Source organism: Labrus bergylta, chromosome 2 (genome assembly GCF_963930695.1).
Source record: "Labrus bergylta chromosome 2, fLabBer1.1, whole genome shotgun sequence".
Classification (NCBI taxonomy): Eukaryota; Metazoa; Chordata; class Actinopteri; order Labriformes; family Labridae; genus Labrus; species Labrus bergylta.
The window spans coordinates 15,709,056-15,733,561 of record NC_089196.1 but is presented as its reverse complement, the minus strand read 5'-3'; the positions used below and the strand labels follow the sequence as shown (position 1 = coordinate 15,733,561).

The following is a 24,506-nucleotide window of genomic DNA, read 5'->3' as shown; positions in this document are numbered from 1 at the left end:
AGTTCCAGATGGATTGTTTGTTGAGAAGATCATGTTTTCTTATATTCCTCAACTAGACTTGAAGCTTACTTCAAAAGTGATTTGTTCCCATTAGGCCTAATATAAAAATGTTCGACTTTATTAGAGAATGATTGAGCAGGAAAAACCGACAATGGAACAAAGACCCCTGGCCTTTATTTTAGACCCCTCAGCGAAAGCCTGCATGTGAAGTTACTTTTTAAATTCTTTTTAGTTATTTTTTTTTTGGCCTTTTTTGCCTTTACCAGAACAGCCAAAGAGAGACAGGAAATGCTGGGAGGAGAGATTTGGTAACCACATGCAGCAAAGGGCAGAGGCCATGTCCACTGGTGCCCCGTGAAGTTACTTTTTTATAGCATTTTCATTATAAGGCAATGAACTGAGGGGGCTGTTTGAGTTCTGTGATTTGGCCCATGATCTCATAATCAGTTGATGTAAAGGACCAGTATGATTAGAAAACTCCTGAAAGACTGTTTCCAGGATGGACTTCAGTGAAGTGAACCATGAAACATGACTTTCAGATGTTTGATTGACAGGTGTTACCAGAGATGTGTTGTGTTTTCACTTTAAGCACAAAAGTCACACTTCATATCACACCTTTACGCAGCGGAAGCTTCCGAAGACGATGGGCCATGCATGCAAACACGCCATGGTTACACACCACGTTCGACACCACACACTAGACTGACAGACACAGACTGACGTGATGACACTTTGCTGTAAACCTGTCAAAAACAAGATCTGCTGTGTGAAAATTGTTAAGGCTACTGTGGATCAGAGGATGTAGACCTAATTTTAGTAAGCATTTATTTAGTGTCCAACAAGTCGTTCAAAAACTAAACTAGATACTTGAAAGTTGGGCAGTGGAGAAAACAGGCTTGAAACAAATGTCCATTACTTTAATGGAACTGGAGCATTGCACAACATGATATGCATCATAAACCAGTGGGCTGACTAGAATGCTTAAAAACAATTGTTTCCATTGATACTAGTATGACGAAAGTGTTAATGATACCAAATGTAATTTAAAATACTCCTCATCCCAATTATGCCGCTATGCCCTACTGATGAATAAACTACCCTATGGCCACCACAACCAAACCAGCATTGTCACCTTCAACAGATCCAGGCTCATTTCATGCAAGCTGTCAGGTAGAGACAACGCTAGTACTACATACATACCACATGGCCCCTATTGACTCTCACAACCAGAATGCAACAATTTCTGATGAGAGAAAAGTCTGAAGAGAGATCTCAGAAAAAAGGTTGGGGGAAGAAGAGCCAGGGTGAGATGCTGTAATTGCTAAAACTCGACCCTTGCTGGATCAGGCTGTTGCTCTACCTCCCCCTGCTACCTCATGAACGAAGAGAAGAGAGAAAAACAAAGGAGATAGATGGTTTTCTCCTGCTATTGTCCCTACTATTTTATCCCCAACTGGTATTATTTCTCCTCATCCAAATCCACTGACTGGTTTTAGTTGCTTCATCTGACATCTTCCTTCCTGTCTTTCGCAAGCCCTGCCTCAGATATTCCCAGTTCTCTCAGTAATGAAGTAGCAGATCATGCTATGATTCCTCTGCATCCCACTTCTACTGGACAAACTCTAACTTTCCATCCTCGCTGTTCAGCTTCTGCCCCTAAGTCTGCATATCTAAGCTTTTTCCTTTCATATGCTTCCTCCACAGAGTCCTCCCAGGGAACTGTCAGTTCTCCTATGAAACAAACAATCCGCTGACTCATAGACCATAACACTACATCAGGCCACGGGTCAGTGCAAACAATTTCCTGTGGCACAACACGTTAACCTACCAAATCCACCTGCAATCCTTCGCACCCTTTAGTTGGTCTGGTTTCCTGCCTGCCTAAAAACCTACCCTCTGTGTCTCCCTCACGACAAACTGCATGGCTGCAATCTTTTCCTGATTACCTCCTAAATGGACCTTTTCTCTTTGGGTTTCAATACCTGTTGCTAAGCTTTTCAATACCTGGTTATGTAGCCATTATACAGACCTTGCGACATACTTATAAAACCTATTAAAACATGTGAACCCCATATTTAATAGTAAATAGATCAAACACAACATACCATAATGTTGAAACTGATTTTGAATATGATGTGCCATTTTTTAAATGAAATGCCAGCAGAATGTTTTAAAAGACCTTGACATGGTCATGTTTACCTCTTGGTAGCATCACTTCTTCTTTAAACAACACTCTGTAAGCAATTTGGAAACTAATTAAAATAATGTTCAACAGTTCAGGGTCTCCTTTGTCCACTTTTACGCTTCATAATCCACCAAATATTTTCAATGGGAGATGAGTTGGTACTGCAGGCAGGCCAGTTTAGCACCCAGACTCTTCAACATTTACAACTATTTGTATTTGACACAATGTCCCAACTCTATAATAAACAGGGTTTAATTATTAATTAACTCATTATGTCAGGGATTGTTACCGTGTTACAATTTTGTTGCTAGTCATGTGATTTAACGTTTGATTCTGAAAGAGTAAACAAACACCAGATATTTTGATCCTTTTTATCGATTTCAAGTCGACATTCTTCAATCTGATGAGTTCTCATACTGTCCAGGATTTAATGGTTTGCAAATATCTACAAAATAAAGGCGTGTATAATTTGTACAGAAAGACAGCGGTGCCCTTTAACATAATGGTTTGTCAAAGTAATTCATTCTAACTAGAGTAATTATACTTTAGTGACGCATTTGAACTATTATATAAAAGCAACTGAGGGGGACATTTGGTAACATTAAGTATACAAATGAACAGTGCTACCAGTTTACGTATGATGAGGTGAAGCTCTTTGCCTGTGACTTGTTCTTGTCCTCCTCAACTGTTGAAAGGTCTGTCGGTGTTTACAAGGTGTGAGGTCTCCATCTCCACGGTGTCGCACTGCGCCCATCACCCGACACAACATGCTTTTATAGTAATAGCGTCTCTCCATCCGTATTAATAAAACTGTGTGTGTGTGTGTGTGTGTGTGTGTGTGTGTGTGTGTGTGTGTGTGTGTGTGTGTGTGTGTGTGTGTGTGTGCTCGTGCACAGCAAGCCAACAAGCGATCCATTCATCAAAAATAGATACAGTGGCATCTCTGCCTGCAGCTATCTGTGTTGTTGTTTTTCCCCTTGACTGCCCTTTGGTCATGCCTTTTATTTTTCCTTCTGTCCCATTTCCTCTGCTCTTTTTTTGTGTTTGTATGAGTGTGTGCAAGACGTACATTGACATCAGATGCATTTTTCTGGTTCTTGCCCTCATGTCAGCATCACACCTGGCAATTATTATGCAAAAATAACAGCACACAGCATTTCCATTAGGTGTGCTAATGCCACCACTCCCTGTCACCATATGGCACAATATGAGCATGTTGTGTCAAATAACCACTCACTCAATTCTGCATGGCTCTTACCTAAAGGTGATAACAAAACTATGAAGATATTTGAGCTGTACACTACCTCATGAAGATCCTGTTAAAGTGTAATGTGGTGACGAGTTTTTCCTGCTGTTATTCAGCTTTTGATGGCCTTATAATAATAATAATACATTTTCTTTAAAGGCGCCTTTCAAAACTCTCAAGGTCACCTTACAGAGCAGAGATAAAAACAACAAAGTAACAACACAATGATAAAATTAACATTAAAAAACACAAATGTACAGGATGTTAGGGAGTTATGAGACCGGGTGGAGAATGATCAGACTGAATATGCCAGTTTAAAAAGATGTGTTTTGAGATGAGATTTGAAAATGGAGAGAGTGTTGATATTACGGATTTGTGGTGGGAGGGAGTTCCAGAGGTGGGGGGCAGAGCGGCTAAAGGCCCTGGACCTCATGGTGGACAGGCAGGCAGGTGGTGCAGTGAGTTGAATGGAAGAAGAAGAACTGAGAGTGCGGGTAGGTGTGTTGATGTGAGTTGAGTTCAGAGAGGTAAAGCGGAGTGAGGTTGTGGATGGCCTTGAAGGTGAGGAGCAGAATTTTTAAGGTGATGCGATATTTAACCGGGAGCCAATGAAGCTGCTGTAGGACAGGGGTGATGTGATTCATAGAGGGAGTTCTGATGATGATGCGAGCGGCAGAGTTCTGGACCAGTTGAAGTTTGTTTATGGACTTGAGAGGGAGACCAAAGAGAAGGGAGTTGCAGTAGTCAATGCAGGATGTAACCAGGGTGTTGACGAGGATGGCGGTACTGCTGGGAGTGAGGGACGGGCGGAGACGATTAATGTTACGGAGATGGAAATAAGCAGACCGGGTGACATTATTGATGTGAGCTTGGAATGATAGTGTGCTGTCTAGGATGACACCCAGACTCTTGACCTGAGGGGAGGGAGAAACTGAGGAGTGGTCAATAGCCAGAGAAAAACTGTCAAGTTTAGAGATTGTTGATTTGGTGCAGATGAGGAGAAGCTCGGTTTTGTCACTGTTTAATTTGAGGAAGTTGCAGGTGAACCAGGATTTGATTTCTTGCAGGCAATCAGTCAGGGAAGTGGGCGGGAGGGAGGAGGTGGGTTTGGTGGATAGGTAGAGCTGGGTGTCATCCGCATAGCAATAGAACTGGATGTTATACTTACGGAAGATATGGCCAAGAGGAAGGAGACAGATGATGAACAGAAGGGGGCCCAGGACAGAACCCTGAGGAACACCGGTAGTGACTGGAAATGGCTGGGATTTGAAGGTTCCGAGTTGAGTGAACTGAGTGCGACCAGAGAGATAGGATGAAAACCAGTGTAAGGGTGTGTCAGTGATTCCAATGAAGGCAAGTCTGTCAAGGAGTGTGTGATGGGAGATGGTGTCGAAGGCTGCAGTTAGATTAAGGAGGATGAGGATGGTTAAAAGTCCGGAGTCAGCTGCCATGAGGAGGTCATTAGTGATTTTTACCAGTGCTGTCTCTGTGCTATGGAGGGGGCGGAAACCAGACTGGAACCGTTCATAGAGGTTATTGTCAGACAAATGAGTGTGAACCTGAGATGCAACTGGTTTTTTTTGGATAGGAAGGGTAGATTAGAGATAGGACGAAAGTTATTGAAGTCATTTGGGTCATTTAAGTATCGGAGTTATTGAAGCTGACATGAAAGAAATGGGAACAAGACGAGAGGTGAGCGAGGAATGTATGATGACCATTATTAGGGAAGACAGAGGGGGTAGGCAAGCTTTTACCAGGACAGTAGGAAGAGGGTCTAATAGACAGGTAGATGGTTTTGATTTCTGAATGAGGTCAGATATTTCAGCAACAGCAGGAAGTTTGAAACTTGAAAGTGAGCGAGAGAGAGGGGGTAAGAAGACTGGGAGAGATGAGATGTTAGGAGTCAGTTGCTGGTGAATCTTGTCTACTTTGGCAGTGAAAAATGAGTGAGAGAGTCCGGTGGTCGTAGTATGTTGTTGACGATGGAGAACAGTGTCCTTGTATTCCCTTCACCTGAGCTGATAATACCTGCGTAGTGAGTTGATTTAGCTGTAGAGAGACTGTCCTTGCAGTGGAGAATGTGGTTATTGTACATTTCTCTGTGAATAAGAAGACCAGTTTCTTGTAGAGACGCTCCAGGCGACGGCCTTTTGTTGTATCTCTATCGGAGGATGGATTTGCAGATTTTTTTAATGTCATTGGGAAAATAAATGTTTAGCATCTTTAAGAAGCAGGCAGCACTTAAAACCAACTTAACTTAAAACAAAGAAACGTAGCTAAATTTGATTGTCAGTTGTTCTTTCTATTTTGGCTGTTTGGTTGTTTTTATTTTTGACTTTTTCAGTTGCCCTATTGTGAGTTTATAACTCATATAACTCTGTTTTTCCAGTAGGCAGACACAATGTATGCTCAACTACTCTCTGATTTACTCTTCAGCACCTTTCTCAGAGGAACTTTTTAACAGAATGGTTTACATTCCCTTTTTCCTCTCTCTATTTTTGATTGTTAAAGTTGTATTTTAGTACATTTTTATTTATTACTGACGAGCATCTGTTTAATCTAGAATGCAAAAAACAATAAGCTTAAACACTTATCAAACCTATAACCAGTGCAACACCGTGACTTGAACTGTATCTCGCCCGCACACACAAACACACACACACACAATTTTACACACACGCATGCAGAGACTCCCACACATGAGTGGGCAGGTAACAAACATTTAGACATCCATAATTAAAGGTCAACAGTGGGCTGCAAACAGATACTGAGAGGAAGTCTGTGTTTATGCTAATGCCTTGTCAGACAGAGAGGCCAGCAACTCTCTGACACCATCTATTAGTAATGAGACAGGATTGCAGAAATGCACTGGATATGAACCAAACAAATGCTGCTTCTGGCAAACAATGGGACCAGATAGCAGCCTGAGTGAGTGCTCTGAAATTGGGCAGTGTGTGCATGTGGCGTTTGGAGGGAGTAGGCTGTATGAATGGATTTGTTTGTTTATTGATGTTTGTGTTGTGTGTTTGTCTCACAGCAGTGGTCCTGTCTGGCCTGTTTGCAAACATGCTTGAACACGAGGGGAGACAAATGTACACAAGAGCAGAGGCAGCCAAATGCAGGAAGAGGGGAAACCCTATTGGAGGCCACCTAGGCACATGGGATCTGTACAAAAGACAAAATAATGCATAGTATTTATAATTCGTGAAAAGAAAAATGTGGTAAAACATGTTTTAAACATTTAGATGTTTTTGTCTGGGATGTTTTATTATCTAAAATAATTGGACCATTGCTTACAAACAGCCTCAGGACTGCTTTACAGATGTTAGGAAGAACTAACCACATCTGTTACTGACAATAAAGTCGAATGATTCTGATTTTTTTTTCCAAAATAAATACCTCTCAAGTCAAAAGGAAGTGAAAATAGTCATTTTTTTGTCTTAGAAATGTTAACTTATTTCCTCACTACAATGCAATTGCATTCTTTAGCATTGGCCACCACTGGAATCAGGTTCACAGAATAAACATACTGCTCTGTCCCCCTTCAGGATGAGGCCTTAATCACGTTTATTTTAGACTGATTCCAGTTAATCTTAAACAACATAAATAGGATTCATAACATAACAATGACAGTAATTATCTCTTGGTTAGTTATCGTTGCAACTTTTCGAGCAAACACACGCTTATTTTTCTTGCACTGATACAAAGCCTTAGCATTTATTTGCTGGTTCATTTGTAATAAAAGTCCAACGTCCATTGTTTCAGCTCAGATTTTGGTCTTTAACAACTCCTGAAGGGAAAATCTGTCTCTTTAGATGCTAAACGACCTTCTAGCTGTGTTCACATCCAACAGTCTTGATATAATAGCCCTGAATCCTTCTCTTAGAAGTACTCACTAATGAAGGCTGGGTTGTTACCAAATGGTAACGCCACCTTGTACACCTATGTATCATTATTTCATATCCAACCAAACACAGTGTTAGGTTAGTGTGCAAGTAACCTCAACAGAGGAGTGGGGGAAAATGGACAAAGTGGTGTTTTTCTAGTCAGGCCATCTGCAACTTTTGCCATGGATAGAAATGTAATACTGTAATGGTTCTATTGTGTTACATTTTTAATGGAACTAGACTGCTTTGTGGAAATGAAGCTTATGTTCATTTCTTTGCTGAAACCTTTAGTATAAAGAAACAAAGATGTACCTTTTCAATTACAAGGGCCGCCAAAATCAACACTACTGTTTTGGGCCCAAACATTTTTGAAAAGAAAATGTATCTCTCTGCCTTTAGGCTATGGAATTTTAAAATTACTTTTTAAAAACATTTTTTATATATAAAAAATGTAATTCCGAAGTCTGCCCCAAACTTCTGAGGTAAGGGTTTTTTTTTTTGCGGGAACTTGACGTGGTATTGTTGAAATGCTGGGTACAGCCCTGGCCCCACATGCACAATAATGACCTGACAATGTGCTTTTATTCAGAGCCAGGAGACTGTGAGGGGCCGCAGTCAGTCAGTACAGTGAGCAAACAAGCAGAGCGGCAAAGTGAAGTCCTGCTGGTAGTGATATCATTATGTGTGTCCTGTTTGGACCAGAGGACCACAGTGAGGTCAGGGACTATGGACTGTAGTTTCTTGATTGCATGGGCTTGTGTGTGACACTACGAGTGTGTGTGTGTGTGTGTGTGTGTGTGTGTGTGTGTGTGTGTGTGTCTGTGTGTGTGTGTGTGTGTGTGTGTGTGTGTGTGTGTGTGTGTGTGTGTGTGCGTGCATGCGTGCGTGTGTGTGTGTCTGCGTGTGCGTGTGTGCGTGTGGGATTAGCGTGCCTCTCCAGTCCTCTGGCTGTAATCAGACGGGACATTGGCTCCATGACGTCCCACAACCCCACCCACCACCCACTGGGGGAGCGCCTCTATCCTTTCCCCTGTCATGAGTGTTTGGCTGCCCGTCTTGGGACTCTTGGTGGTGAGTGAGGAGTTAAAACAATTATTCTGGCTCACTTCACATCATATAGCCCTTCTTAAAACCCCCTCTTTTCTTTTCTTTTTTTCACTGCAAACAGTGACAGAAAAATCAGGAAGAGAAAGATCTGCATTTGCACTTGATCCTGTGACACAACACATATCTTGCAACAACAAATAACATAACTACTTACATCTGCTTTTTTAGATAATGTTTGGATGTTTTTGTTTATTTCTTTCATTGGGACAGCTTTTCTTCGGAACTGTTTCTGAATGTGGTAGAAGTGAGAGTCGAGCCTGAAGATGAAGCCACTCTACTAGGGTGACAGTCGGCGGTTCGTCAGATAAACAAGCATCACTGATCAGGTTAGTCTGAGCTCTCTGACCCCGCACTGGCATGTCTGCTGTTAGCTTGACCCTTCACCTCCCCCTTTGTCTTTAAGAGCAACACACAGCCCAACCAAAGCGCGCTCAAAAACCACACGCACATACACACCCCTACATGGCCTCTTATCTTGACAGCCCTGACGCACATATTAAGATCTACTTCAGTGATTTCAGGATGGTTTCAGCCATAAACTCTCATTTAGGAGGAAATTAGCCGGGGTCTAAGTCCTGTTACTATACTGTGCTTAATAACATTAGGCCATTCTTGTGGCTTTTAAATAACCAGGATGGATAGTATCATTTAAATACATCTCACAAAGCCTACTTTGTTGCACCATATGTAATGGACAAACATTTATTCTTCTACATCATTGTACTCCAATCGTGCTGTGCTCTTAGTGTCATGCAGGGCTTACAGATAATACATTACGGATACATATAGCTTATTATAATAGCATACGGTGAGATTGATGTTTTTTTGTGTGTGTTCATAAAACCATTTTACAACCATGCCCTTCATCTGATGAAGCTCTACAAGCACTCAAGTTTTACCAGAGCAAGCTTTGGTATGTTTTTATTTTAGTGCTGGAAAAAAGAGAAACATGTTATTTCAATATTAATTACCAATTTTTAGAAACATAAAAATCGTTTAAAGTCAAAAAGCTTGATCTTTTTCTCTGTTGTATTCAAATGCTATGCTACCATGTTGTCATTCTTCGCTGCCTCAGACGGGGCACCATCAGACCCATAGAGAGGAGCCATAATCAACTTTCTCAATTACACTCCATCTCGGAGCACTTATTGCTCACAGAATGGCATCACTAATGCTAGACATCACACAAATGCTTCCCAGAGTCCTGCAAGAGACTGCAAATACACATTTATATTTTCAAACCAATTGTTCAGACTATAATGAAATAAGCTTTAAAACATTCTTTGATGCTTTTAAAAAAAGCTTACTTTGCAAGAGGAATTGTTCCCCAAAGCTTGAACATTCAATGCAGAAGAAACATGAGTCCTGCTCTGAAATCCTCTCAGCCTGGTAGCGATAAGAAACATTTGTGCTGCAGGCCAAATGAGTGACATTTGAAAATGTCAGTTGCTTTTTGGTTTAGCATGTGGTGGTTGCACAAGGCATCAGAAAATTATGTGTGTATGTTAGAAAAGATCATAGACTTGTAAACGTGGATATGAATGAGAAAAAAAAACATATGTAAAGGACAGGCAGAGGGGTTAGTGGTATTTGTGTATGTGTGTGTGTGTGTGTGTGTGTGTGTGTGTGTGTGTGTGTGTGTGTGTGTGTGTGTTTGTGTGTGTGTGTGTATGGGGGGGGGGTCAGGATGATAACGATAAGAACCACTTAGGCTCTTTGATCACACATTTTCATCAATCTACTGTCCGACCAGTGTGTCCGAGAAAGTCCTCCACAGATGGATTGAGGTTCTTTACACACACACACACACGCACACACACACACACACACACACACACACACACACACACACACGCAAACACAATCTCACACACACACACACACACACACACACACACACACACACACACACACACACACACACACTTTATTTAGAAGCTTTATTCTCCCAGCTATAACTTTTATCCCTACACAGTCACAGAGCTCTGTTACTGTACAATCATGTAAGAAACCATGCAATCCATCTTCAAAGTTGGAGGCCCCCTCATAGTGCCTCCCTCTCTCACCCACTCCTCTTCCTGGACGGAGTTTGTCTGGAGACAAAGGGTTAAGGAGGAACAGACCCTCTGAAGAGCTGGCTGCTTAACCTCTGACCTCATGGTGTATGAGAGAAAGACAGAGAGGGAGGTGTGACAGCTGACATAACTGTGCAGTTAAATGAAATACTCTGGGTAAGAAGATTAATGACTCAACAAACATTCTAAATGTGTTCTTTTCTATAGTAAGTATGTTGTAAACTGTGAGCAGGTGCAAGGAGTAAGAGATTAAGAGACACAGAAACTTGAAAGTCAGGATAGAAGAAAGGAGGACGACCGCCAATGCACCCCCACCTTCATTTGTCCTGCATCCTGGCAGACCCCACCCCTCTCTAGGCAGCAGGTTGTCAATGATGGGGTCCAGCTGGAGGAGACTGGTGATGCCAAACAACCTGTCAGAGACCAGAGGAGGCGCACAAAGTATGTACAGCACACCAGCACCCATACCATGACTACACACTCACTGGTATGCTTCAAACAATACTCTCTATTTGTTTTCGGGATATACATGTGGGAAAGGTGGAGGCTGCTGGTCCTTTTGTATTCATACAAGCACTGAAACTGATAAACAGCTCTTCACTTGAAAGACTTCTCATCCCTGAGGTGTTGAACACACTTAAAATAACCCACTAGGAATGTTAATAGTCTTTGCTGTGTTTGTTTTCTAATCACAGAAGAAGGAAACTACAAGCACTTGACAAAATTCTCAAAAATTTATTTATTTCATTTTTTATATATAAATCTGTCGTTATTTCCATAGAACAGATAATGTATCAACTATTCATCACCACGTGGAGATGGAGGGTAAACCAGAAACAAACCTTTGAAGACACACAAATCTCTGAACAATGGCATCGACAACAAAGTAATCTTTACAAATCTAGAGTAATAAATACTATGGGAAGGAACATGGCTATAAAAAAATCTCATTGTAATATACACACATACTCACAGACACACATAAATCATAGACAGATAAAGGAATGACGAGGATCTGCCCTCGTAATACTGATGGTTTGTCATGTTACTTCATGTAAAACACCAGCACAGATATATAAAAACTGCGTCATTACATCAAATAAACAAAAATCTCTTCTTGCGTCCGTTCATCAGGAAGTGCCACAAATGTGTCCCCTTCTTATCTACAGGAAAATGTATCTAACTCAGTCTTGTCAAAGCAGTTGTATTGATGTGGTAGGAAACTTTTGCATAAAAAAACAGAGGCTGAAATGAATATTATTAAGAGTTGGTGCATCAATATTATCACATTTCCAGTCCTGTGACTCTATGTGTTTGCTGAGCAATCCTCGCATGTCAAGGATCAACACCGGACTCATGAATAATTCAGAAACAAACAAAAATGGGCCAACACACGCACACAATAAAACACGCTGCACTACAGCTATGACTGGTCAGCTGGGGATAAAAGAGAGCCGCCTGCTCATTGGGTGGCTCTCTGTAAACGGAGAATGCTGATAGGCCGGCTGGGGGTGACTAAGAGGACAGCGGTGACAGCTGCATGACGCTGAGTAGTGCATTTACCCAGAATGCAGTGCAAAGAGTGTTTACAGGTCTATCAGCCTGTAGCGTCGTCTAAACAAACTGTTTATCTCTATGGCGCAGCGCCTGAAGCCACTGCTGCCTGTCTCATTGGAAATTAAATCAGAGCATCTTTGAGCGGAGCTGACATAGGCTTTACATACAAGCACGCACACACGCGCACACACACACACACACACACACACACACACAACTCATGCCTTTTCTCCTTCACTGACACTGAGCACGCAGCTGAAAGACTGTCTCCCTCGGGCTCAGCTGTGCGAGCTGAGATAATTTTGGTCAGTAAATGTAACTGCCTGTCTGACAGTGGGTCACAATCAACATCCTTCATAATGTAGAGAGTTGGAATCAATGAGAGGAGAACAGCTCGGCCTCAACAGGATGCACAGTGCAAATATGAGAATGATACCAGTCTTTGGGTTTCTGAGAGATGTGTTTTACAACCTTGATTGTCCTGCATTGGAAGCGTCATTGATGTCCAAGTTGAGTCTTTTAAATCCACCTCTCCATTTAGCGCTGGGGGGACTAACAGATAAAAAGCTCTTCACACAGCAACACTTTATAACAATTATTTTTTCACAGAGATAATATCACATTTAGTCAGAATGCTGTACAGAGTCTTTCAGGGGGGTCATTTTATATGAAACAAGGGATCTCTGTCCACTTATGAGTCTTAAATATGTCCTCTGGTTCACTTATGAGGCTGCGCTCCATTCTGGCACCCCGCACCGGATGTGTGTGTGTGTCTCTAGCGTGTGGTAAAGAGGAGGGGACAGGTTGGCCGTGTAGCGAGGGTACTCTCTGAGAGGAGGGCTGAGCTGCCTGCTGTGAACACTCTGGGAGCTCTGAGGCTGAGGACCGCAGCTCTGGCTCTGATAGGGGTCGTGGGCCATGTGTTCACCCAGAGGAGATGAGCTCTGGTGGGCTATTGCGCTGAGTCGAGAACCCTGAGGACTTGAGCTGTAGGGGGGATGGGAGGTGTAAGGTGGGTAGGGGTCCACAGGGGTCATTGCAGAAGGGAGCGGGCAGGTGTAAGACCAGGATGTACAGTTCAGTTCATCCAGTCTGGGCTCCGAGCCGGCATACATGCATGCCTGACGCTGTCCCATGTCTGAGGTGTAGGGGGAGTCAGTGAGGCCCAGGGCAGGGGTGTTGGAGAGGCCGGGTGGAGGGGGATGGTAGGAGGAGGGGTGAAAGTAGGACTCGCCCTCGCTTGGTGAGCTACCAGTGAAGGGTTTCTTGTATGGGTGATGGCGGTTTCCTGAAGAGCAGTTCTCCGCTACAGAGAGACACAGAGAGAAAAATATTTAACATGGATTTTTCTTACTAGATGTGAATGAAGTGAAGTAAAAACTGGGAAAATATCCAGCTCAGAATCTCCAACTGTTAATGTATATTAGAAAAAAAGATAATATCCACATGGAGTTTAAGAACTTGTTTGACATTAACATAAGAACAAACATGATAAAAAGGTTAAAGTGTCTGATACATGAAAAGCACTGCATGTGTTAGCCAAATCACACGTCTGTACATTTACATGCAGGTAGAAGAAGTTGATTATGTTAATCAGACTAAAACTGGACTTTTGAAATGCTTGTAAATATTTTAGTTCGACTGAAATCGTGTGAATCGTCAAATTTTGTGGAATGTCGGACTAACATACCAAGACAAAGCGGCTGGGATCGTTTTACTCTAGCATGTTTCACCCAAACTGGCCTCGGCATTCTGCACTTATTTCACAGTTTCCATGCCAGACTTTGACCCAGAAGTAGAAAAGCATAATTGCGTAGCATCAATGTCGCTTTCCTTTGGACATAACCATACGCTTAAGGGATAGCATGCATCACATTTGTATGTAAAGGGTCGTGTGTGTACAGTATGCAATCTACACAGCGGTAAAGGTGTCCCATGTTTGCACTGTTTGACATAAAACAAGTTTGCCGCTTACTAACTTGTTAGCAAGGTCTACTGGAAGAAGGTCCAAAAGTGACTAGCTGAAAGGGGGCATGTAGCCTCCTACCTTGCAGAGTCTCACATAACTCTGTCAATCAATCCATTCTCTCCTGGCGCTTGTAAACTGGGAGAAGATCAGTAATCACTGAATGGCCTTATCGAGCTATACCCGGGGCTTGAACGACTTTAAAAGGCTGCGGCTCAGCTGTAGAGTCGGTTATCTTTTGATCCCCAGAAAAACACTTAACACAGTGTTGCTCCTGCTGCTTTGTCGGCGACGTATGAATGTGTATGAATGGGATTTATTAATACTGGGACATTTTACATAGCATTCCCTGCCATCAGTGTGTGAATGGTTAGGTGTGACCTGTGGTGTAAAAGCCCTTTAAGAAGTCAGAAGACTAGAAAAGCGTTACACAAGCTCAAGTCCATTTCCACAAATTTCCAGAGAAGCCTGCAAACAGAAACTGAAGAATTTGTTCTCCATGAAAATTTTAGCACAGAAACTAAAATCGCATAGACCGGAAAATTAAGCTATTGTTTGACAGCTCGAGACTGCAGCTTCCTCCTACCTTTCCTCTTCCTCTCCTCTCTGCAGTGGAAAACCTGTGACTGTTGGCCGTGCTGCAGGTTCAGGTGAGGGAGAATGTAGTGTGCAGGGGGAGCGTTCAGCAGCTCCTGGGGGCTGCTGCTGTTCAAGCCATTCTCACAGCTGTAGGGGGAGCTGACAGCTTCGGGGGATCCCCGCAGACCCCGACCCTCCCCACTGTAGGGACTCCCGGTGGAGCAGCCTCTCTGACGGACTGTACTGCGAGGGATCACGGGGTAGTCTTTACTGAAACAAAGATGGCGATGGGAATTAAAACAGAGGCGACAACTTGCATCTGATGTTGTTATGGCCTTAGGTTTGCTGCAATAAATTGCCTCTCCTTCTCCTCCCTCTGTGCAGAGATTCTTTTTTTATTGTTTTCCTCTTTCTTTCTTCTTTTTTTTCTCTTGTCTTTTTCTTTCAAGTCTACTTAGCCGTTCTCAATCCTTTCAGCTCTGATCTCTCTCTGTGCACACTGCCCTCCCTGTGAACTCTGTGGTATGTAGGGACAGCAGACTGCATCTCCCTGACTCTCACTGAGATAGTGAAACACGCAGACACACACACACTCGTGCATGCACACAGTCCGTGCTGCTGTGAGATAATACACCGGTCTAAAAATAAACAGCCATCCATGTGTCACTTCAGATAGACTCTCTTCCCCTCTCCTCTCCAACACAACAACACCGGGGTCTCCCTCCTGCTCTGCCTCTCCCATTGGCTCGTTAAAATCTCTAAACTGCCTGCCACAATAGCGCTTGAACAAAGATTAGTTCAGCGAGCAGACAGACACCATGTTCATCCATCAGCTGATGCGCAGTGACAGTTTAATAGACCAGCAGCAATATGGTGATATCATATTTCCATCAATGCAGTGCAGGGCCTGATGCTCACTGTGTCGTGTTTGTGCTGCACACTCTGGACGAGCTTTCAGGCAAATATCAACCTTCAGGTGACAATGGCTCTCATCCCTTTATACCACTTGGCTCCACTCATTCATTCATTCATTCAGTCACACACACACACACACCAAATGTCTTAGACCATATGCGCCCTATCATAACATCCCTCAGAGAGAAGAATAGTTTCCTATGAAGGCTCAAAAGTACACACACACACACACACACACACACACACACACACACACACACACACACACACACACACACACACACACACACACACACACACACACACACACACACACACACACACACACACACACACACACACACACACACACACACACACACACACACACACACACACACACACACAAAAAGAGCTGCACTCACCCTTGTAGCTTGGCCATGCGGTGCAGCTCGTTGTCGTCGCTGCCTCTGAAGCCTTTCGCAAAGGGATTATTCTCAATCTTCAACTGTGTAATCTGAGCACAAAACAGAAAAAAATATATACCACAAAATTATAACTTAACACAGTTAGATAAAAGTAAAACCCCAAAACGGGAACATTGATCCACTCTTCATTTTATGAACTCATAGTGAATAGTTCAATCTTAGTCAGAGACTCTGCAGATGTTAAAAGCTCGGCTGACATTCCTCAGATGTTTAAAACGGAGCGGACATCTTACTCTCCAGCTGACACTGAATAAACTGTTTACCCAAACAGCCGCCAGGTTTAAGATTTCAGGCTAAAGCTTTTAGAGGTCCAGAGCTGGAAGCTTTGATGTTTAAGTCTTCCAACTTTCCCAGTGATGTCATGGAGGGAACCCTCCACGGAGCTGCATGTCCATCACAACAGCCGGAAAACAAGCTCGGGTCAAAACCAGTTTGAAGTGAAGATCATTCCGATAGCTTTACTGCAACTACAAGCTGAGTAGTTCATTTCTATTTACACCCATGTTGGAAATGAATAAGAAGTTTAACAAAAGCAGTATCTGTTTAAGTTTTTTTATATACACACCATGACCACCTCAAAATACAAACAGTTCGTTATTCTCCAAAATAATTGTTGATAACATATTCTTTCTAAAATGATCTAATAAACTAGACATTTACAACAATTACTGTGAAATGTACTCTTATTATGAATTATTGTAATTAAACATTTTATGATAAATATAAAATACATTATATCTTTTCTTTGTAATCTAGATAGCTGTATTGACTTAATACTTCCATTCTATTAAATACTTAATAGCATTTTGTTTGTTTGTTTACACATTTTAATAACATAAAAGAGTATCATAATGCAGCTGTAAATATGCACTTTTGCCAGGTGTCCAATTTTTCAAAGTAAATGCAAAATAAAGAAAGAAGCATTTTAGACATTGATGTAATTATTTGCATACTTAATTATAAATGCTTTGTTTTGGACTTTGAAATGAAGCCTCCTTTGAAAGCTGCAGAGTTTAACAGTGAGCTTTAGCAATTTATCTTTCCAGGAGACGAGGAGGAAACTGCATCAGCCGAGATCAAGGGAACGAAACGGGTCATTACAGAGCAACGCTCACACGCTCTCTCCCACATATGTTCACCCACACACACACAGACACTCAGGTCAGTTTTGGACCTGATTATAAATACTAAGAGAGACGAAAAACAGTTAAAAGAACCAAAATAAGTGTTTGTACTTCTGTGTGTGTGTGTGTGTGTGTGTGTGTGTGTGTTGGTAAGTGTATTTGAAGAGGCTGAAGTTTAGTGTGGCCAAGATCAAAAGCAAAGCTTTGCACAGATGTTAAGATCCATTTCCAAAATAATAAGAATTATTGTGTACCATCTATAGCTTCAGCTTTTTAAAAAAGTACAATTTCATATCAAAACACAAAATTTCTACAAATCACTGTAGTATCCTTATAGCGTTTGAAGTGTGTCTGTGATACTTAAAGTTTAAAATTACTTGTGTTTCATATTCCACTTTTTTTAAACCTTCAAAACTGTATTACTTTTACTTTGAAAGAAGCTATTCTCTAGTTTAACCATGTTTTTTGTGTGCTGTGTCTTGTGTAGAGGGCACCTTGTGGTTCTGGTAGGACGTCACAGCAATGAAGGCGGTCTCCGAGAATACGTGGGTGCAGAAAGCAGTGTTTTTGGAGCCGAAGCCGTTGTTCTCGTCCGCCTTTACTATGTGGAGTCGGGGCTGGTATTTGTGCATGGAGTTCAGTATTATCTGCACAGAGCAGAGATTGAAAAGGTGAGATTGACGGGCATGTCATGTTTCCAGAAACCAACAAGCACATGCTGGGGGTCCAGTCCCAGTCTGATCTAAAACACACAAATGGAGCAATGTGGAGGGTAAACCCAATTTATGTGGAGACAGTCAGATTTCTTTAATGATTTGGTTCTCTGATTTCAAGGCTGTTACCAGGGGAAAAAAATACTGATGTTATTTGTCACCAAGCACAGAAGAAAAAAATCTGCTTCAATCGTAAATGACTTTTCTTCCTCTTATTATGTATTGTCTCTTTTATTGTCAGTGTAACTAAAACATTATGTATGGAACCAAGTAGCAAACAAAGGGGTTAATGAATACTATATAATTTCATTATTATTTTTTTTCCCAACCAAAAACTGAGCAAAACATCATGTATTATTCATAATGTAATATACATTATAAAATCACAGAACAAGTAGATTAAAACCAGAAGAAAGCCTCACCTTACAGATTCTAGTAAGATATGCATTTTATAATACAACTGATCCTTAACCTGCCAGACAGTTAAAGATTATTTTCAGAGTTATTAAAAGTTAATGACAGCAGGCTAGTCTCTAAGGTTTTCTATTGGACAACTATCATTTATTATTTATCAAACAGTAACCATTACTAAAAACCAAAATAAAACAACTCTATCAAGTCATTGTAGGACAACATGAATTATTTCCCATGACAGTCTCTACTCTTCAAGTGGCTTTTAATTGGATCACGGCCCTTTGTGTGTGCACGAAGTTCGCCAGCACGTTTATTTATCCAGCAGGGGCTCGTTTAATCGCAGTGACGTGTCCGCCGGTGACATACATTAGCTAATGGATTTTAGAGCGACTGAAATCATTACGTCTAATTTAACAAGTATGAAAGATGACGCTGATGTTGGTTTTGGTGCGCGCGCCCTGTACACCATGACGCTCGTGCAAAACTGCACGTGCCCGACTGCTTGTTTTTAGTCGCTAAGGCACTTCAGTAGCCTGTGTGTGTGTGTGTGTGTGTGTGTGTATGTGTGTGTGTGTGTGTGTGTGTGTGTGTGTGTGTGTGTGGACCTTAATAAATACAGACTATGATGTGGACAACGAGTAACAAGGAACAATGGAGGAATGGTAAGAATGGTCGCATATTTGCCATCCGGGTGATTTGTGCTCGTGTAGTTATGTCTGCACGCGCAGCCTGCCTGCGTGGACCTGCGGCTGTAGTTTGTGTAATCACTCTCTTTAATTTTAAAACATAAGTCAAGGTTGATTATTTAAAGTTCCTGTTAATGGCGACATGATGTGACCAAAACACCGTTTAAAAAAATCCATTATTAGTGTCCTATGCTTTTATGAAAAGCCTCTAAAACATTCGGGCCCTTAAGTGGCCTGCTGCATTGAGGAAATAATTATTTGTTTTAATTAACAAAACTATATTTTTCTTCAGTCGAGAGGATACTGAAACAGAGACATTACACAAAAACAAAATAAAAGGCAATTAAAAATAGAGACTCACGTGTCCAAAGGGGTCCAGGTGGTTGTTGGTGAGTTTGAGCTTCTGAAAAGAGACGAGCTGGCGGCTCCAGTGAGATCCGGTGGCAGGAGAGTCCGGGTGAACGTAGAGCCTCCCGGGCATCGCGGGCTCCGCCTTTCCCGTCACCGACCTGTGTGATGGAGATGAGAAAACAGTGAGACAGTCAGTAGGTCACAGTTTGTCTGCAGTGATTTGATCGGAACCCCGTGGTGCTGGGGGGGCTAACTGGTGTTTTAATTAGACAGACTCAAAATGCACCTTGTTTTTTTCTGAAGAATACACTGAAGCCACAGCATTGCTGGATGAAATTAACTCGGTCCCCTACAAAATATGCTTTAAGGAGCCCCATCTACATTCTGACAGGATTGCACAGAGTGGGGACCCTGAAACAATGTCTGCCGAGACTAAACTTAAACAACCACAGAGCGAACATAACAAACACATATCCAAGAAAAGTGTAGGCCTAACCATGTTTTACTATTTAATCTGTGAACTGTTTGAACTATATTTCCCTGCTCTTTAACAACAGAAGGGGGACTGAAGCTATGCACGACCAACCTGTTGAACATTCGGGGTTGGCTATTAATGTTTAATCAACACGCCAAATTAATATTTTAAAAGGTTTGTCTTAATGTTTACATCCGAGGATTCAAACGTCACCTTTGCAAAAAAAAAAAAAAAAAAGAAGGACTGTAGGCTATTCATTTAGGCTTGTTTGTGTATCCACATGCGTTCCAGCTTTGACATAGAAAATGTACTGGCCTTGGAAATGTAGGTTTAGAACTGCTAAAGTGCAATAATATTGATGAAAAATGAAGATAGTTAGTCTACATCAAAGTTGAATTCAATAGGCTACACTACTTTACATTATGAGCAGTGTTACACCCGGTGTTGATAGCCTATCTGGGGACGCTGATCGAAGAGTAGACCGAGAAGCCTTTAGTGGGCCTATAGAATATATTTTGTTCAGATTCCCCCCGCAGCACTGCACACTGAATGGGAGATTTTTAATCCAGTGTGTGCCGTCTGTCCGCCCGCTGACCCCTTCTCTCTCCGGTTTAACCGCCGGGCAGGCACGAGGGCAAACACGGGGAACTAGGCCACGGGTCTGTATGAGACCTGGACTTAATACCGCCAAGAGGGAGAGGACTGTGTATGCTGCACAAGGTAAACCCACTATGTTACACAGGCTCACGACTGACATTTGTAGACAGATTGTCAAGGCCTCGTGCTGTTTTTTCATTGTTGATGTTTTTTTTTTTTTTTTTTTAAAATCTCTCTCATTTCGTAAAAACACGAGTTGTAGACGTAACCTAGGATATATGCGTTTTGGTTTCCAACAATACGATTTATAAATCAGTCACTATTCTAAGTTTTAGCGAAATATGATTGGCCTATAGATTGTACAAATGTTCACTTCAGGCACGAACCATTTGTTGTCTGCGAACTTGTAGCGATGGTCATCTGCGGGCACGATGTCCATCAGGAGGATGTACTTGGTTTTCGGGTTGAGTCCTGTGACCTTCACTTTGTAACTGGGGAACATCCTCCTACAATGAAGTGTGAGAAAAAAAGATCAGCATTCATTTTTTTTTGAACATTTGGATTAAAACAGCAGGGGTTTCTAGGGAAATATAGTCGAATTGTCCCCAGGGGCCTAAAACAACACACTCAATCTATAGTTTGTCTCAGATTTATGGGGAAAAAGTTTTTTTTTATTTTTATTTTTATCATGCAATTCTCCCCACAGCCCTTTGACAAACACATATCCTCATAAATAACATGATGATTTAATCATAGAATAATCTCCGGTCAAGAGATAAAGCCCCATACCTCCCAGCCTTAGTGATGATCATTTCAGTCCCCACTTCATCAAACTTTGTCCAAAGTTCTCTGTCATGAAGGAAAACTTTGATTCCCTCCATCCCCTGCAGCAAAACATAAAGAGAGCTTAGAACAGGTGGTCAGTGAAACAGGCCTCCAAAATGAAGCACAATTAAAGTGATGGTTTAAGCCTATTTGACACAGGCTACTTATTAAGTGGTTTGTTATAGGGCTTGGTCGAAACTTAAATTACTCAAGAGCCTAGAGAGGGATTTTATTCGTTTTTTACTTTAGTGAAGGCTCTGTGATGTAGGCTAATTTCTCAAGAACAAAAATAAACAAATGAAATAACCAAGAGCACAGTAACTCCCGAAGGGGGTGAGGTGAAATCAATAACTGGTCATTCATATTTACATAGTGGTTCTCAGCATAGGCCGGTACCTGCTGGCTAGAGGCTGTCTGCGGTGAAGATGGTGCGTTCAGGGTGTAGCTCGGTTTCTCCTTTTCGGTGTCTTTTGGGGAATCCATGCAGTCCGACTCCGGACTATCTGCAAGGCCGAACTGGTCTTCTCCGTTTGCCATGTCCCACTAACACACACACGTCCAAAAACACACCATTTAAACAAGTGTTTATTAATTTGCATGCTCGCCACTGTTTCAGTGAACAAGAAATTTTGACATTGTAGGGACCGGATTGATAGTGACTGGTTGTCTTCAAACATGTCATGTAACAGTGAATTATCGACATGGATTTTAATTCTGTTTAGTAAATACAGAGCAGTATCTATCCACTCAAATTTATCACAGAATATGATGACGTTAGTATTGTTATTTCCAGACTGATATAGCTAACCGATGGACAGTTTGCTATCTATAATAAGGAACTACATTTTTAAAGGCAGAGTTTAATATTGGTTTATTATAAATTCCTTCTTATTGTCTTAAAAGGCACTTTTAATTTCAGTTGAAGGTTTAATCGAAATATCGATCATTGATTATAAACAATATGATTTTTAACTTTCGTTATTGCCTTTGCACAATTGTATATTACACTTTATTTTACATAGGCTAGCTGAGGCAGTGACACTTCAGAGGGAGATTAATATAAATGCATGTGGGCTAATGGCCTATGTTTAAACTTGAACTTTGACATTATTTTCAGATGGTGGGCCTATTGCTTGTTGTCGAACATGCATATCTAAGTAAGAGCGACTAGCAATCCGGACAACAAATTGTAATGGTAATATTACTCACATTAATATTAATGTTTGCCATTTAAATCTCAGAGAGGAGGGAATTGAGAGAACTGGCAACTGAATTAAACTACAGCCTGCTCGCTGTTTAAAAATGAAAGCAGCCTTTAAAAGTGCAGATCTCTGACATGGAACGAGCTAACAGCGCCTGTCTGTGATGTGCGTGTGTGTATTTTGGATGGTCTCCCTGCGGGCCTTTACCTCAAACGCACTGCTCTGACCTCCGTGCACAAAACACGCTCATCCTGCCCCCGCGCGCTCTGCAGCCCGCCTCTGTTTCTGTTGCTCGCTTTGATTTCCACTGAATCAAAAAATGTCCAAATGTTCAGCTATTGTAGCGTCGGTTCTCAGAAATCCAGCGTGTCCCTTGTGCAGCTCTGAAATAGAAATCCCCCGGTTGTTTTTCGCTCTGTTGTCTGCTGTCTCTGCGCGCAGACCGCGGCTCGTGCGCTCCGCTGCATCTAGTCACGAGATCCGTTTACAGCGTAGGTCATTTCTTCCTCGTTTATATCGCCCCTCTTTTTAGTGGCCTCGTGGACTCGGTGGTAGCCCTGATCTGAACCCCGCTCATCAGATCCTTCATTACAAATGGAGTCAAGTCCGCCTCAGACTTTCTGCCCTCCCCCTCCTGCCTTCACTGCGATCCCATAGGTCTGCGCCGAGCAGCCGTATCTGCAGCCACATCCACGGCCGTGACACTGGCCAATCACACCACATACACACACGCACACACGCAGACACACACACGCACACACGCAGACACACACACACACACACACACGCACACACACACACACACACATACACATAGAGGAGCAGACATGGATCTAAAGACACAAGCGCACTCGGTCGAGGACGATTTATATAAAACCATTTATTTAACTTTAACGTTGTCTATTTGTCACTTCACACTACAGTCCTCTAAATTGTTTTTTACATCTCTCTCTCTCTCTCACACACACACACACACACACACACACACACACACACACACACACACCACACGCACGTGCGCGCACCCTTCTATGATTGTTGACTAATTATCCATGTTTTGATCCCATTTTTATTTCTGAAACAGCAGGTAATTTACTAATATGTTAATCTCGCATTATTAGGCTACAATTTTTGGACAGCTGACATGATGAAAGGTCGTCTTAAACCCACGTTATAGTTAGAAAATGCAAAGGAAAAGGGATTTTTCTTCTACCCACCCCCTGTCCCCAAAAGAAGACGTCTTATAACAATCGCTGAGATTTATTTTTCCTGGCAGTCTCATGGAAAAAATAAAAAGGATAAAACAGAAGATGTGATGCAGATTTGACAAGTGCATTTCCTAAATGCGAAATAACACAGGCCTTCGCTTAGGCTACCAGGAACACACACTTATTAGGCTATAGATTAAAGATAATATATTTGCCTATAGCATAATCATCCGCAGAAGCAGCATCACATTGACTGGATTACTAATATCCCCGGGGGCATCCGGAGTTTAAAGTTAACGGGGTCACCAGGAGGACAACATGTCGGATCTCTCCGTTAGGATTCTGATATCTATGGCTCGGTTCTCCCATTTTTAATCAACTCCACTCAGCCGGGTTGTGGACAGATTCATGCATTAATATTAAGACATTGCTTATTTACACGAGGGGTCCTATAGATTCACATATCATGTGGGGAGATGAGAGCAGATAAATGGTATGAAAACATCTGAAAAGCTTATATATCGATCTCTTAGATTGTGAAAGGTAGCCTGCAACGTGCTATAAACCATGAAATAAATAGGCCTACTTTTTAAAAATAAATTGATCGATTGCAGGCTGTGATAATCTCTCTCTGTTTAAGCCCATGCACGTGATCTTTGATCCAATAATCATTACTCTCTGCAGCTCCTTTTTCTTACCGTGCCTAAAAGCAGACAAAATTCCTCGGTAGTAAATAGACCCGCGGTCACCCTCAGCTCTGTGCACAGTCTCTCCTGCAGAGCGCGTCAAGCGGCTCTGGACCTGTGCCCTGTGTGTGTGAGTGTGTGTGTGTGTGTGTGTGTGTGTGTGTGTGTGTGTGTGTGTGTGTGTGTGTGTGTGTGCGTGTGGTGTGCGCGTGCGTGTGTGCGTGTGTGTGTGTGTGTGTGA

The 24,506-nt window shown here is 42.1% G+C and overlaps 1 protein-coding gene across 2 annotated transcripts; it reads right to left on the bottom strand.

Annotated features, from left to right (window-relative positions):
• Window positions 1-11,215: 11,215 nt before the first annotated feature.
• tbx5b (T-box transcription factor 5b) lies at window positions 11,216-23,000 on the bottom strand. Of its 2 annotated transcripts, XM_020649920.3 has the most exons (9): window positions 22,579-23,000; window positions 21,566-21,712; window positions 21,134-21,228; window positions 20,731-20,850; window positions 19,283-19,430; window positions 17,603-17,755; window positions 15,922-16,013; window positions 14,610-14,872; window positions 11,216-13,363 (listed from the first exon to the last, which is right to left on the bottom strand). In XM_020649920.3, the coding sequence occupies exons 2-9, from the start codon at window positions 21,704-21,706 to the stop codon at window positions 12,780-12,782; spliced, it is 1,596 nt and encodes a 531-aa protein (XP_020505576.1). In that variant the 5' UTR covers window positions 21,707-21,712; window positions 22,579-23,000; the 3' UTR covers window positions 11,216-12,779. The 2 variants fall into 2 exon arrangements, with proteins under 2 accessions (XP_020505576.1, XP_065821993.1); XM_065965921.1 differs by lacking the exons at window positions 21,134-21,228; window positions 22,579-23,000 and having other exon boundaries at window positions 21,566-21,704.
• Between the last annotated feature and the right edge of the window lie 1,506 nt (window positions 23,001-24,506).